Source organism: Amblyomma maculatum, chromosome 6 (assembly GCF_055883805.1).
Source record: "Amblyomma maculatum isolate TAMU_Amacu chromosome 6, ASM5588380v1, whole genome shotgun sequence".
NCBI lineage: Eukaryota > Metazoa > Arthropoda > Arachnida > Ixodida > Ixodidae > Amblyomma > Amblyomma maculatum.
Window position 1 is genome coordinate 67402006 of NC_139349.1, and position 15394 is coordinate 67417399.

General features: G+C 42.9%; 1 protein-coding gene across 1 annotated transcript in view; it reads left to right on the top strand.

Moving 5' to 3' along the window:
* The first annotated feature begins 2528 nt into the window (after positions 1-2528).
* Positions 2529-15394, top strand: part of LOC146185936 (UBX domain-containing protein 4-like) — a 33202-nt gene continuing 20336 nt past the window's right edge. The window contains exons 1-6 of the mRNA XM_084606861.1: positions 2529-2803; positions 7451-7556; positions 10493-10521; positions 12980-13098; positions 13897-14048; positions 15260-15314. Of these exons, the coding sequence (XP_084462987.1) occupies positions 2722-2803; positions 7451-7556; positions 10493-10521; positions 12980-13098; positions 13897-14048; positions 15260-15314 (543 nt within the window). The 5' untranslated portion in view covers positions 2529-2721. The remainder of the gene's footprint in view (positions 2804-7450; positions 7557-10492; positions 10522-12979; positions 13099-13896; positions 14049-15259; positions 15315-15394) is intronic.

Here is a 15394-nt window from a genome sequence, read left to right on the forward strand (position 1 = left end):
TTAGGGCTTCCTCAACGCCCGAAGAAAGAAGAAAATATCAACTCAGATGACCTCACTCTTTGGATAGCGAGGAAAAGCGGCGGGCAGATTGAAGAAGCGCTTTGAGAGATTGTTAACGAGATAGAAGACTCACAAAAACAAGAAACATAAAACGCTCCCCAGAAATATTGTAGCTTTTTACACCCAAGCACCATGGGCCCAGCAAGAAGGGTCGGGGGTCCCGCCATAAAAGTGCGAGTGGCAAGATACTGTTAGGCTTCTGGCTGCCAGACAATGGAAGGAACGGAAACGAAACGATCCTCTGGCTGGAAAGGAGCGCGCTAGACAGGAAGACTGATTCGGTGGGTTTTGAACCGAATATAGTGCATGATAGAGGCGAGCCTTCATTCAAGCCTTCATCATCAGCAGGGTCACGTACACCACATCGCCCTACATGCCCCTCACCAAATTCGAGAGACTGAACGGCATCATCAGAAAAAAAGCACCAAAGTTGAGCTCCATCTTTCGGTCTGCATGCCCACAGACAGGCTACACTAAAGCTGGGGATCTCCAACAGAATGGAATAGCTATAATAGAAGTCACGAGGATGACGCAATATGGAAGTTTATAATGAAGAAGAAAACTTCTAGGCATATTATGCGACAGCGTCTTGTTTGGTCGAAAGGTGTCACCATCGCTGTAAGAACTGAAAAAAAAAAAAAAAAAACACGTAACAAAAAAATACACGCGTGATTTCGTATGAAGATTATGACAAAATCGTTCTTCGTGCAGGGATAAGGGTTGCGCCATTATCATTTCGCTTCCCATTTAGCATCCGCCTGCTAGTTAAATTTAAGGCTTGTTTGCGATATGGATTCGAACCGACGACATCTGCACCTCTGACAGTATGCCGATAACTTTTATTGTAGGTGTCCACCGAGAGGTTAGACAACTAGATATTGTGCCTTCCTAAATTTCCCCGAAAACGAAACCAATTAAAAAAAATCGCAAAATGAAAAGGCTGTGTTAAATGCGTTATCGTGTGTACTCTTAAGGCGAAGATTAAATGTCCTCCTTTGATTTTTTCTGAAGAAAATCACATTGCGAAAACTGAGCGTATCCAAGGAAGGACATCTCGGTCCTCATTAGGAATAATATCAAGATTCCTCCGCTCCCGAAGACCATGCATCTTGTGCATCACAAGTGTAGTGGAAGGGCAAATTTGACGCACTTTGGTCAAGCTTCGAAGAAAGAAAAGACGTAATCTACGTCGACGCTGCGGGATACGAAGGAAGAACAACAACAACGAAGGAAGAGGTACAATAAGTATCGGTGGCATCCGATGGAAACAAGAAAAGAGACGCGTGCTGCACTGCTAAAAATAATCCTATAGTGGAGGCAGAAGAATTCGAAGTGGCCATTGCACTTGCAGTATCTCAAACAATCCAAGGTCAAGCGACTGAAAGAGCGCAATTAATTGCAACTGCAGTCGCGTCTCTTAAAAGAGAGCGAAAATTCCTTAGAAAAACCAGTCAATGATCAAATTCTTCTCATCTGGGTATCCGCGCCCAGGATTTGACAGGGAATGAAGGGGCAAATGAACTGGCTCATGGTTTGTGTCGATCACATTCCAAGCCAGCTCCCATCCCATTCCCCCTCGCACACAACTGGTACAAAGACAGGTTGGTAGAATACAAGGATATAGTTCAGCACTAGAGACTAAATCGAAGACTAAAAGAACTGATCGTAAGCTCAACAAAAAGGAAGGAATAACTTCGACGACGTTACAGACGCGCATGTACCCGGATCCTAACATACTGCAAATGGCACTCAAGGTATTACGACGGAAAACGCGCACTTTGCATGGGACAGGCAAACACTATTTACATATTGACATGGTTATCTATATAGATGCGGACTTAAAAAGCAATTAAGGGACCATTATAAATGAAGAACATGGGATGTTCTGACTCTAGACTCTGATGCTCAGCTCTGACCCAGATAAGCAAAAAGGAGTCTTCAAGTCCAGGCCAGAAGGAGAAAAGCGCGGTCAACCTCCGTCGCGACTAATTCGACGAACCTCCTCACATTTGGAGGTTTGGAGGCCGAGGTGTATGGCAGTGCGTCATTCGCCTTGTTTGAATGGCGCGCGCGTATTTGTGTCAGTGAAAAAGAGGGCTCCGCCAGGCACTTTGCCTAATTGCCTTGGGCAAGCACACTTTGCGTCTCCGGCATGTCTCCGGTCGCTTTGTCGTGTTGGTCCTTCGCGTGTTCGCAATTTCATTATACGTCAGTGAAACAACAGCTACGGCAATGTTTGCGGATACCAGCTTCCAAGTCCATCAACCATAAAACCTCTTTCTCTTTTTTACTCAAATCTCTGTTAAAAAAAAAAAAAAAAACAATTTAACGCTAAGAATTATAAATATTCTTATATTTTTAAACTGTTTTTTGCTGTCATAATGATGTTTAGGTTATTTTCAGAAATTTGTTTTTAATGCTATCGAGCAATATTTATGCTATTTTGTTTAGCAGAATATGATGCACTATTCCGGCAACTATGTGCGCGTTTCAGTTGTTCGATTGCAGATGACGTGCCTCATCATTTTCAGGTGTAAACAACGCGGCTTAGATTCTTAATTTGTGTGCCATTGAGTCGCGCTGTGAGTTACAACGCCGCTGTGACAAAGAACGAAATTCATCGAGGGTACTGGAGCCTCGCCGGGTTGCCACTGAGAGGCCATGAAGTGGTTCGAAGGTTCTATCCCCGAGGCGATTGCTTTGGCCAAGTCTAAGCAGCAGCTCTTCCTAGTGTTCATCGAAGGTAACCGGCGTCACGACGCGCGTTGTGTGTATTCGCAGCTGTCCCATGGCTGTATTTTGCTGACGTGCAACGCTCTCACAGTGGTCGTGTCATCGCGAAATTGTACCTCAGTGGTAGCGACGGGCGTTCCACATCGAGGCTCGCACCCATTAAACCGCTTGCACACTTTTATTTTTCAGCCTTTGTAACAGCTGTCTGTGGTGCAAGCTCAATCTTGTACGTCCTGTCTCCGCTTGTGGTGAAACGACAGGCGCGCTATTTATATTTATGCAATCTTGCACTATAAGGCTCGTCAAACATGGCGGCGCCCGCAGCTGATTGTGGGATGCGTTCCGATTTACAGTCGTGACACGATTATATATTTTTCAGCTCGCGTTTGAGGAAAAACCGTTCTTGGAAGTGAATTTCTTCATCTAAGAGCGCTGACGCGTTGCGAGTGGGCTGGCAAATGTGAATTGCATCCCTCGCTGAACTTATTGCTGCGCAGTATGAACGCTCAGGGAAAGGATGAACGCTAAGTAAGGCTGGCGTTTCGCATCGCGGCTTAAACGTTTATAGGCCACCTGAATGATTTGAAGCAAGCTTGAGGTAAATCGTTACTAGTGCTGCAACGACTTATTAAAAGCTCGGACTTCGAAAGGCGCTGCTAAGCAAGAAGGCATCAGCTAGAAGACGACCTACTCTAGTAGGTCGTGAGCTAGACCATCTTTATTTAATTTCATACTTGCAATTTGCACAGGAATCCATGATATTTAACAGTGAACTGTCCAAGGAATCGGGATAAACTTTTAAACAAAAAATTCACTTGGCGCATGTAGATTATCTTGCAGCAATATTTAAATGTATTTTTAGGCTGAACTTTTACATTGCACTGTAAAAGGGGCAGTTTGTGTATTTCGAAAGTGTTGTCACTGGGATAATCAAGGTGACGTTTCTGTGTTTCCATTATTTTTGAGACGCATGTTTACCTGTGGCACTGTGGCTGAACAATATACCTATTTATGGCTTCTTCCAGCGCAAATTGTTAAAAAAGGCAGACCGAATGTATGGCCCTGTTTTCTTTTAGAAAATGAAAGAGATATTCCCAAAGTCTCATGTTTCCGACAGGGACTTAAATGAAAAACCAGTAAGTCTTTGGTCGCTACATTTTGTGTACCAATCTCAGAAAGATGCCCTAGGTTCAGGTCTGGCCAGTGGTGGTTTATCCCTGGAACTCTGAGGCAGTGCGCAAAAACTTGCAATCATTACCTCCGTGGGGGACAATCAAGTCTCCATAACAACTCCCAGACCAGAAATCGATTTCATGCATCTGACCGAGCAAGAAGGGCTTGCTGACCCAGATGTAGTTACGTACACTGGATCAAGGTCCAAAAAGAAACCGACAAATTAACTGACAGCACGAAGCTGAGGAATGAGCTGGGATTAAAAAAAAAAGTATTAAAAAATAAATAAATGGGTTTTAAAGTGCCCTACAATGTGCCTGGACCACTAGCATAGCAAGAAGTGGGACAGGAGCACCTGAGGAGAAAGAGGGGCTGAAGTCCAGTGGGAACTCGCAGAATCCAGTTTAGAACCTTTGTTTTAGACGATTCACATGGAAGTGGTCATCTACCCATTAATATCAATTGCCATCATCGCCATCAATAGCTCTGATAAAATCATGTCGCTAGAAGCTTCATCTAGCTGACTGAGTACTGTTCCTCGAAGCCAGCCTCGATAAAATATTCTTGGACAATATTAGCGTCGATAAGATCAACGAAATGTTCATCCCCTGTATTGTTACTGCTGCTGACCTAGCCATTCCTCATGCCTTGGGAGTAGTACGACAGAAGCGAAAAGTTTGAGAAACTTTACGAGAGACCCACCTCATGGAAACTTTGTAAAATCCAAAAAAGGTGGAAGCTAAAGCATGGTATATCTGCCTTATAGATGAAAAAGAATCATGGAAAGAATGTATGCGTTGTTCATAAGCAGCTCTATCACGGAAAAAAAATGTGGGAGCAGGTTTACAAACCAAATGGATGCTTCGCTGCCTTCATAACTCATGTATAAAATATAAATGTTACATTGCTTGAAAGACTTCCTTTCTGGCCATTCATTTCGTATGTGCCTTGGTTCAACCTTTTTGAGGAACTTCGTTCAAGAGAATGGAATGCCTCAGAGATGTATTCTAAGCACGACACTGTTCATTGTAAAAATGAACTCTGTTGCCAAAATAATTCCATGATCTATCGTGTATCCAGTCTGTGTTGATCTTAGATGGCATGCACGTCCTCGAGCATATTAGCATGTGAGATACAGGTACAATTAACTTTAAATAAACTAACGATTTGGGCTGGCAGAAATGGATTTAGGTTTTCCCCACAAAAAATAGTAGCCATTCTCTTATCACTCACAAGAGTACAGGTTGACCTTACTGTGTATCTAAACGAAACTCTATTACCTGTAATAAAAGAAGAAACATATTTGGAAATAACATTTGACAAAAAGCTTACTTTCCTGCTACACATAACCTCACAAAGGAAGCCTTATAATCTCTCAACATAAATGTTCTTTCAGAGAAATACCAGGTATCCAACAAGACATGCTTTCCACACATCTTTCACTCTCTAGTGAAATGTTTCTGAGACTATGGATGCGTTATTATGCATCCATAGTCATGGTTATAGTTCAGAAAGACTGTCATACCTGAAGAAATTGAATCCAGTACACAGCTTAGGGCTGCACCTTTCATGAGGAGACTACAAACCATCTCCTGTACCCAGCCGGCTTGTAGAAACAAATGAACCACCTCTTGAAAATACCTAGAACTGCACTTACTTGTACATATATAATTAAAATCGGATCAATATCAAAACACAGCTCCTATTAAAATGCCACAAAATGTCCTCCCAGAATAATTCACCAACAAACCTTGAGCCACCAGGCCACTTCTACTGCAATTCAAACAGATTTGCCAAGATCTCACCATTGCCCCAAGGCATAACCCACTACCTCCATGGAGCAATTTTCTGGCAATCTGTGATCTCATTCTCACACACGTATATAAAACAAACTGCAAGACGAAGTGTCATTCAAGAATTCCTCAGGCTCAAGGAAAAGTACTGTACCTTCACAGACTTCTATACCGCCAGTTCAAAGATGGCTGGTTATGTTGGTAGTGTAATGGTGCAAGGAAGATGGAAGAAAGAGTGTGCATTCATCTTCACGACTGAGTGGCTGGGTCTCCATCTGTGTCGATGTTGGGAAAATAGTAAATGAAAACATCACAAACAGTATTATTTGCACAGACTCCCTTGCATACTCAAAGCTCTTCACTCCAGAAATGCAGTTGCACCACTCATACACGACAAGACATCATACACAACAAGATCAGCTTTCCAGGGTCTGAGCACCAAATTCTGGTGGTCTGGAGTGATTTCGGAGAAACACAATGAGAGAACAGATGTACGCACTGTTCAAACTCGAGACAAACAAATCAAGAAAGTGAATATACCATTTAAAGATTGCACAAATTTAGCACATTGTAAATTAAACGATAAATGGTAGTGCGCTTTGAATAATGCAGTAAATAATTTCACTTGATAAAGCCTATGCTGGTAGAATGGAAATGACGTACCCACGAGAAACATTTTTAAGGGAGTGTTTTTATGCCGTAGTTGTATAGAACACACACATTACAGATAACTTCATACTGACAAAACAAGACAAGCCCCCATGTGATGCACGTGCTGTGGACCTCAGTGTGAACCATGTCATACTTATGTCCAACATTCAAAACAGTGAGGAAAAAACATTTTACACAGTTTTACAATGAATGCATTCCTTTTTATCCAGTGTTGGTTTTAGGTTAGAATGCTCTTTTTGACATCTGTATATTTAGGCAGCGAACGCGGTGGTTAGATGGCATCCTCGAGGCGCTGCAGATGAAGTTAAGTGATGTTAGGAAGATAGTGAGAGACCGGAAAGCGTGGCGTGATATGGTCCATAGGGTCACGAAGAGTCGGACACGACTGAACGACTGAACTGAACCGTATATTTAAAGTTTTTAAAAGAAGCTAATATCATAAACAAACTACAGCTCAGAAAAATTACACTCCATAAATACACCACAGATATTTAACCTTGTGTTCGTCACATGATAGCTTCAGTTTCACGCGCTCCATTAAACCCAACGCAATATTTTAATATTTGACTATACCAAACAAGTCAGATAAGTTGAAATTATTGAGATTTTAATTTGGTCTGATGATTAGCTTATTATATAGGTACCTAGAGAAGTGTTAATACTAGGCTATTCTCTGTCACAGAGGAATTGTCTGTAGTGGTGACTACAGACGAGTTGTATCCGACTACAGTGAACACGGTGTGCAGAAGGCACACTGCAGGAGTTTGGGTAAATTATATTTAGAACCATGTGAAAGCATTCCTTAATAAATTTTAATTAAATGAAAGGAGATGAATAAGGAAAACATTGGCAGGGTCATTAGGTTACAATACTATTTGCAGCTGTTACAATAATACACCCGGGGTCAGTTTTCCCTTAGTGCAGCCACATCTATACTTATAGTACAAACTTAGGTGATGATGTGGAGGGATATCTCTGCTGAGCAACAGCTTGTGAATGAACGTGGTGCTTCTTTATAGGAAACGATGAACTGTCAAAATCCATGGGAACGACGTATGAAGACTCCGCGGTCTCTTCCAAGCTCCATGGCTCAAAGTGCGTTGCTATCAAGCTTCAGGCTGGCAGGCAAGTGTTTCATTGTTACATTGCTCTCTTCTTAGGCTCACCGCAGGATGTGTGACGAGAGGCTGTCAGGCTTTGCAGCCGCCACACACTATATTCGCACCTCCGCATTATTGGAGGGTTGTTGGGCCTTTGTATTAACGGGGGGCAGCACATCTACAGTAGCTTGCCTGCATGCTTCTCCCCCTTTACAGCAGAGCTGCAGCACCTTGCTCTCTGATCTCCTTTAGGTCTGTTCCTAAGTAAACAGGAGAAACTTAGCATAGCATAGCATTTGATTAGTACTAAGAGTCTATTGTTACTTTGAATTTATGTGAAATGGGTCTGCCGCGTTACCCAAGAATATACTGAGGTGCTGGCACTGTGTTTACGTTTACCGGAGTCTCCAGAATGCATTCTGCAACACCTTTAGCAGTTTTATAGCATTGGTGCCAATATTTGCGGCTCCAGCTTAGACAAAATTTACTCAAATTTCCATGACATCAGCTTGATAGTGGTTTTCAGTGGCATTATTGCGGAACAGAGCACAAAGAAAATGTGATTAAAGTCATAAGCATGCTGGAACTTTGTGCTTTGTTATTATAGAAGCTGTGCCCATTGAGCCTACCTCGGAGCCCGCACATGCAGATTCTGTGACGTAGCACTCAATTCATACCATTTCTTCAATCGGATAGCTGACTCCAATTATGCTGGGTCTAATAGCAATGATTGAGTGTAAAAAAAAAAAATGACCAAATGAGCAACCACTATATTTTCGTGCAGTGCTAAGTCCTGTGCGGAAATTTGGTTGGAAGCCAAAATACTATGAACTCCGGAGCCTGCACTGTCCCCAGAGGAATGTTCTGCATTTTGTACTTTTTGCTGCATCTCACTAACTATAATACATGCATCATTACTACAGTCCAGAAGGACTGTAATAGGGGGCAAGGATTAGGATGGCACATTGTTTCAATTGTTTCAAGTAGCAACATGCCTATACAGTTACTGTTTGAGGCTGAAATTTTTTAACAGAATGCAGCTTGTTTGGTGGTGGTGCTTTTCCTCATATCCAGAAATATTTTCGATGAAATTAAGTCAGGTGACTTAACTTGAATCTAAGTGTTAGCCAAAGAGTCTACTGGGCACAACAAGATGGTAGCTGTACCAAATGTTTCCATTGCCACAGTGTGTACACTTCTACAGGAAATGCCAAAACCAGCATCTGCTGTGTTCTCGAGAAGTAAAAGGAGACAGGCACATTCTTCACAGCTCACTTGCAGCCTTTAGAGCTCTGTGGTAACAGTTGCCTAACACGGAAACCACTGGGTGCATGAAAAAGTTTGTGGTACACCTCAACATAACAGAATGAAGCTGGCACCTTAGTCGGTGTAATGCTCACTTGCAATGAGACACTATTGGAGGGATGTCACACATAATAGCCACAGGTCGGGTTCACCTCTAATAGTACAATGTTGTCCAGTTCCCCCTAAAAACAAGAACAAAGACTACAGAATACACAGTGGTATATTGAAATAGGTCCCTTTCTGAAAGAGTGCCCACATTCATTATGGTATTGTAACACGGGGAACCATAAGTACACACACACAAAAAAAGAAAAATTGGTAGTTTAAATTTGCTTAACCAATTTGCTTAACCATGGAGGGAAGCAAAAGCTTTGTATACATGGCTACGCTCATTGCCAAGCTTGGATTAAACACATTGTGTGTTTCTCCAAATGTAAAGCCCTTTCTTCATCGGTCTCTTCGGCACGCCGCCTTTTCAGGGCCTTGTTCCGACATGCCTTCTTTGCGTTCCGACGCTCTGCTGTAGCAGGGTGTTTGCCCTCCTTCATTTCGCACAGTGTTGTAGCCTAGGCAGGAGCACGGGGGCTCCTATTTATACACGTATCGCCCCTCTAGTGCCCTCTACTTCCACATCACATTGCCGTCGCCGCACGTGACCTTGACTGTGACAGTGGTCACGGGCCACTTGGTGGCCTACGTGACTATGGCCCAAAGTCACATGGTGACCACCAGGCTTAACACAGAAGCTTGATCTCTATATTTTCCTCAGGGTGAAAACCGTGCATACTCAACGGTTCGAACTACCTGGTGTAGGGAAGCATTCGCTTAAAAAGAATGTGCGCCCACACATGCAAAAAGCTACACAAACAACTGTGTAGTGTGTAAAGCACAGCCCTTAGAGTTGCAAAACTGGGACCATATGTGTGTAGCACCCCCTATTTTGCTGCGAACCATGCGCTCCCAGTTCGCAGCTATACCACCGAGCACATTCTCGCTGTGAGTGGTTGGCAGCCTCTTGCGTAGAAGGGAAAGTATCAGCACCTCTCCATATTTCTTATACACCTCACAGTAAATCTGCAGCACCCTGCTGCGCTGGCGCAGTAGTCACGGCTCTCTACTACTGTGCTTTAAGGATGCGGGATCAAATTCTGGCCGCCGCAGCTGCTTTTCAATGGAGGTGAAATTCGCCCGTGTGCTATGCAATGTCAGTACATATTAAAGAACCCCAGGTGGTCAAAATTGATAGAGCCCTCCACTACAGCCTTTCTCACAGCCCGAGTCACTTTGGGACATTAAACCCTGTAAACTAAACCAGCAATTCTGCAGCACATACGTTCATAAACTCTGGCCATGTGTTTCTTTTTCTTTCTTTGATACAATTTTGCTTTAGTATGGCAGTAAAGATAGATGGTTCATAAAACTTAAAATGAACACACCACACCAGTTTTGCGTCTAAGAGTGTTGTATTCATTTCGTACCACTTTCATTGGAATAGCTGTTCTATATCTGCATCCTTTGCTCAAACCAAATTATTTGCATTGAATCGTGTGAAGATTGGCAGTGATTAAAATCAGAACCTGGAACCTTGTCGTTTCTCACAGAATTTTCAATAATACCCTGTCTAACCTCCCGTCTACCTGCCTTTTCTTATTTCAGTGAACCATGCCAGCAGTTCTCACAGATCTGTATCCTTTGTTTAAATCTATGAGGGAAGGTGTTTTTGTGGAACCGGGGTGTGTATGCTATAGGGGAAGAGCATGGACAAAAAATGAATTAAAATTGCTGAACATTTATAAGGTACAGAACTGCAAAAGTAGCCTTTATGTATAAGACTGTATAGGTACGTGAAGAAAAGAATACTAGTATTGAGGATATCAAGATGGAATTGCAAAATACTAGTATTGATATTGTAAATGGGATGCAGTTACTTTGGGTTAAAAAAGTGCTCACTTTTAATGTATTCATGAAAGAGGAAAAGCTGGATGCAAAATGAGGATGTGCGCATGCTGCTAAACATTTTAATTTTCTTGTAAAATTGTTTAGGGCAACTCAGTATGACGTTTGGAGGTCATTTCTTCTGTGTGTGTGTGGCATACAGACAGCCAGTACCAATGTAATGGAGGTCACAGGTTTTTGCTTTGAAATACTTGTCACAGGATCATGTTTGACATAAACTAGCAGCAAACGGAACGCCTGCCTGTGCATTTCATAACCTAACATCATGTTTGATGATCATGTGATGATCATGTTTGACCTTTAGGTCAAACATGATCATCACATGATCATCAAACATGATGTTCGGTTATGAAATGCACAGGCAGGCGTTCCGTTTGCTGCTAGTTTATTCCTGATTGTTCCTTAGGTCAGCATCTATTATTTTAAACATCTTTACATGTTTTGACTGTCTTGCTTTTGCAGGGATACATGCATAGTTGGAAAAACAGTTAATGCTGTACAAAAAGGAATGAAATTGGTGATTTTGTTTGTCAAGAATAGAAAAACTACAATTGTCAAAGGCGGCTGGCCTAAGAAACGTAATCCTAAAAATAATTACGTTTCTCCGAAACTCTCCTTTCATTGCTCTAAAAGCTGCTTCAAATTGGTGTTATTACTACTCCCTGAGCTGCTCCAAAATGCTGCAGCCTGCTTCCGTGCCTGATTTGTGTGCAGCTGAACAGAGCTAATTTTTACAAGCTTTGTTGCACATGATGGGGAGCTATCCCCGTAGGTGTGAAGGATGCGTACATACTATTGGAAATGTTCACGAAATTGATGCCAGGTTGTGGTGGTGCCGCAAACTAGTCTGAGTAAGATTGCCACATGTGGAACCCTTTGGTGGACCTTTTAAAAGTGCTTTATCGTGATGTTCAGACATCGTAATTTATGTGTGTGCCAAAGACCATACATGCTACGGCACCTTGATTTCATTGTCAGAGAATTCACACAAGTCAGATTTGTGCTGCGTAGCTAGCACTTTTGGATGTTCTTCCGGTAGCTTCACACCCTAAAAAAAGCACGGCAGCACTTCTGCACGCATTATTTTCCCAGTGCCAGCAAGTCAGAAAGATTGCAGCTTTCAGTGCAGAAATTTTGAATTGGCAAGCCACTCACAGCGTTGACAGTCGTGTATTTGCAGAATTTTTAGGAAGTCCTTGTCATTCTCGCAGTTAAAGATTCACTGCTATATTATAGCTCTGTTTTGTTTTAGTGGATCATGGCTGGTCAATTTAATTGTGGCTTCAATGCAACCATAGTGTTCGCAAAATTAGGCTTTGTGAGAACCCAAGCCACAATTAAAGTGTCACCATTTTATTTTTTTCTCTCTGCATTTTATACTTTTGCAGATGTGCTAGTTTGTCCTAACCGCCTGTATTTCATTGTGAAATAATGAAACATCGAAGTTAAGAAACAGGAGCCGCAATAGACAATTTTTTCCATTTTCCATGCCATATTTTGTTTTTAGTACTCTCTCTTCGCGTACTACCAGAAAGCAGTGGAAAATTTCGTTGCAGGGGCCTTAAATGCTACTTGGGAATCCAGCTTCCTGAATCGAAATCAAAGCAGAAAGCAAAACTGTCTTATTTTCAGACTTCAACGACATGCTGTTGTTTTGCAAAGCCTCGATTGCCTTTAACAGTGCAGCATTAAACCCGAGATGCACTCATGTTTTTTTTAATGTGCAAGGATGACGGGTATTGGTGATCTGGCATGCATTTGTAGACACAGCCTGACGATCTCCAGTTCATCATCAGTTATTTGTCGACTATAGCAAAGGATTTAGCTGAAACTAAGTGCTCGCATTCGGTGAAACAGTACAATTCACTCGTGCCTTAAAGAAAACTTGTTGCACCTGGGACGGGCGCAGTCCTACCTGCAGCCACTGTCTTAACCTGACTGTGTTGCTGCCTGTGTTTTGTGAAAATTGCCAATAGCTTTTGCAGCTGAGCGACATCTTCATCAAACTCTTCGTTTTGGGACAGCAGCTGGCCTGTATTTGGTACTTTTGAGAGTTAAAAAATTTTTGATGAAACTGTCTTCTCGGTGTGTTCCCCCTGGTGGCCTCATTATACATATTGTTCATTGCTGCCAGTTCATTTTCTGCGTGTGTTTATCGCATTTTACCCCTGACTGAAAAGAATTCAGACCCCGTCGTGGTTGTGCCTTCAAGCTTCTTCATTGGCTGCAACGGCATTCCACTCGAGGTGATTGCTGGCAGCGTGGAGCCACCTGAGCTTCTGAACCGCATTGAGAAGCTCTTTCAGGTGGGTGGTTCTAGCAAGAAAATTGGCAAGCTAAAAGAAGAAGCAGATCAGTTCAGAGCTAAAGTTTTTTAACTTTTATTCATTTATTTACACACACCGTGAACCAATACATTGGCCCGAGCAGTAGGGGCTCTGAACAAAATCAGAAGCGAGTAAAACGACAAATAATTATGAAATATCACAAAGGCACTCAACAGCTTATTTGTAAAATCATAGGAACCAACAATGCTGTCTGGAAAAGGATTCCATTCGTCTAGTGTCATTGGAAAGAAATCTTACTTGTACGTGCTTGTCCTGGCAAATATTGGATTTAACGAAGGTTACTTAGTATGTCTAGATTCTCTGGTGCTAATGGGCTTAAAACAAATGAGTAGATATCTTGAGTTTTCTAAAGATATACTTATGAAGTAGTGCTAAACGACCACCTTTCAGCTCAGAGGCCTCAGCTATTGCTTCTTCATATTAACGCAATAGCTTTAAAATCATGAGCATGGCTCCGCGATGTGATAGCTGGCAGCTGACACTGCTGCACACTAATTGGATGTAGGGTTGCCTGACGTTGCGTTTGGTAGGAGCTGCCAACTCTGGCCTCTGCTTTCATATGGGAGGGTGATATCAGAATCAACCTGCCAGGACCCTTGTATTCAGAGTCAGACGCGTCGCCCCTAGGCCAAGCAAGCATGTTCATTCAGCTTGGCTAAAGTGGGGCTTAATAGTATCTCGGGGTGGTAGCCTACGCTATCTCGTCATGCCCTTAAAGGCAGAGCCTAAGTGTTCCCTTAACCATTTTGTGTCCAGGAGCCCGCCCCCCTCAACGACAATGGCAACTTTCCAGTTGAAGTGCCCCTTGAACCAAGGCCTGGTGCACCGACCGCTGCAACAGGGGCAGCAGCAGAGACGTCACCCACAGCGGCCGCATCAGCAGCTTCCCTGGAGGACAGGGTTGAAAGGTGAGGTTTAAAGATGGCAGCAGTGCCTAGATGTCATGATTGGGGTCCGCAAAGATAGGCTGCATATTGAATCGCATCCTGTTTTCGAAGACTGCTGAAGTGTTGCCCCATGGTTGGCCATTTGGCATCCATTATAGCAAAGTGAACAAAATATTTCTGTGTTCAAACACTGGGAGCCATGATGAGCGAGCGCAATAGTGACTGTGAACCAGCGAGAGTGATGAATTAGTGTAGTTGCAGCCACCAGACTGTAATTGGATATCTTTGCACAGCTTAGCATTCGAAAGCTCTTAAAGTAAGTAATGTACTGCTTGTCGATGATGGTTTTAATGGAGTGTGGTTAGTGCTTCAACCAAGAAATCTACTGTGCTGCAGCACGATCTAATGACAGATAACCAAGGTGCTTAATTGGCAGTGTAAAGGGAGCATTGCTTTTTATTGTGGGGTAAAACTCGAGAGAGTGTTAACTATAATATAACGCGAAGAACACTTTTGAAAGGACAAAGAAGTGCTATGCTTTGAATACAAGTAAAATATTACTGATACGTGGCTGTGTAGTGGGATGCATTGATAACAGCTAGGCTTAACCGCACGGTATCGCATAAGTTGGTTTTTGTGTGATTTTCAATGTCCAGTTGAAATTGCGAATCCCCTTTTTTCTTCTATATTGCAGTGCACAATTCTTGCAATATGGGACAACATTCTTTGATTTGCACTGTAATCTCATAATGCATTCCCATTAGTTGTCAGTCCCTTCCAGTCAGTCAGTCAGTAAGAGATTAAAAGAGCAGGTAGTGGGTCGGGCAGCGGATGGGGCAACATACTAGCAGTCGGTGATATCTTAGCTGAAAGGAAGAGTCTGGGGGCAGGGCAGTGTAATGAGAGGTGGTTGATGGTCTCCCAGGTGCATGTAGTCATTTCCAAGCGAAAGCAAATGCAACAGGGAGTGGCAGGGAGTCATGAGATTAGGAAGCTTGCAGATGCAGGGTGTCATAGCTTGTGCAACTCCAGGGCTATTTGGAGATGAGGCGTAGAGGTCTTTGTCCTGCAGAGGACATAGCTGGGCTGATGGTGAGTGGTGTCCACTAATTTGGCGTGCCATTTGCAGTGCATACTGCTCATTGAGAGGCGCAAAAGGCTGTAATTTTCTTGGGTTGCAGGGGAGTGCGTTAAACCCGGGAAACATCTTTTCACCATTCTTTTGCATGCAGAGCAAAACGACTGGTTGAAGAGCGGCGGCTGCAGAAGATGAAAGAAGAGGAAGCGGTAAGCGGCACCTTTAAGAGTTAAAATTGATGCTGGGTGTGGGTTAGTCAAGGCAATGGTTTGTTTGTCTATAGTTTTTT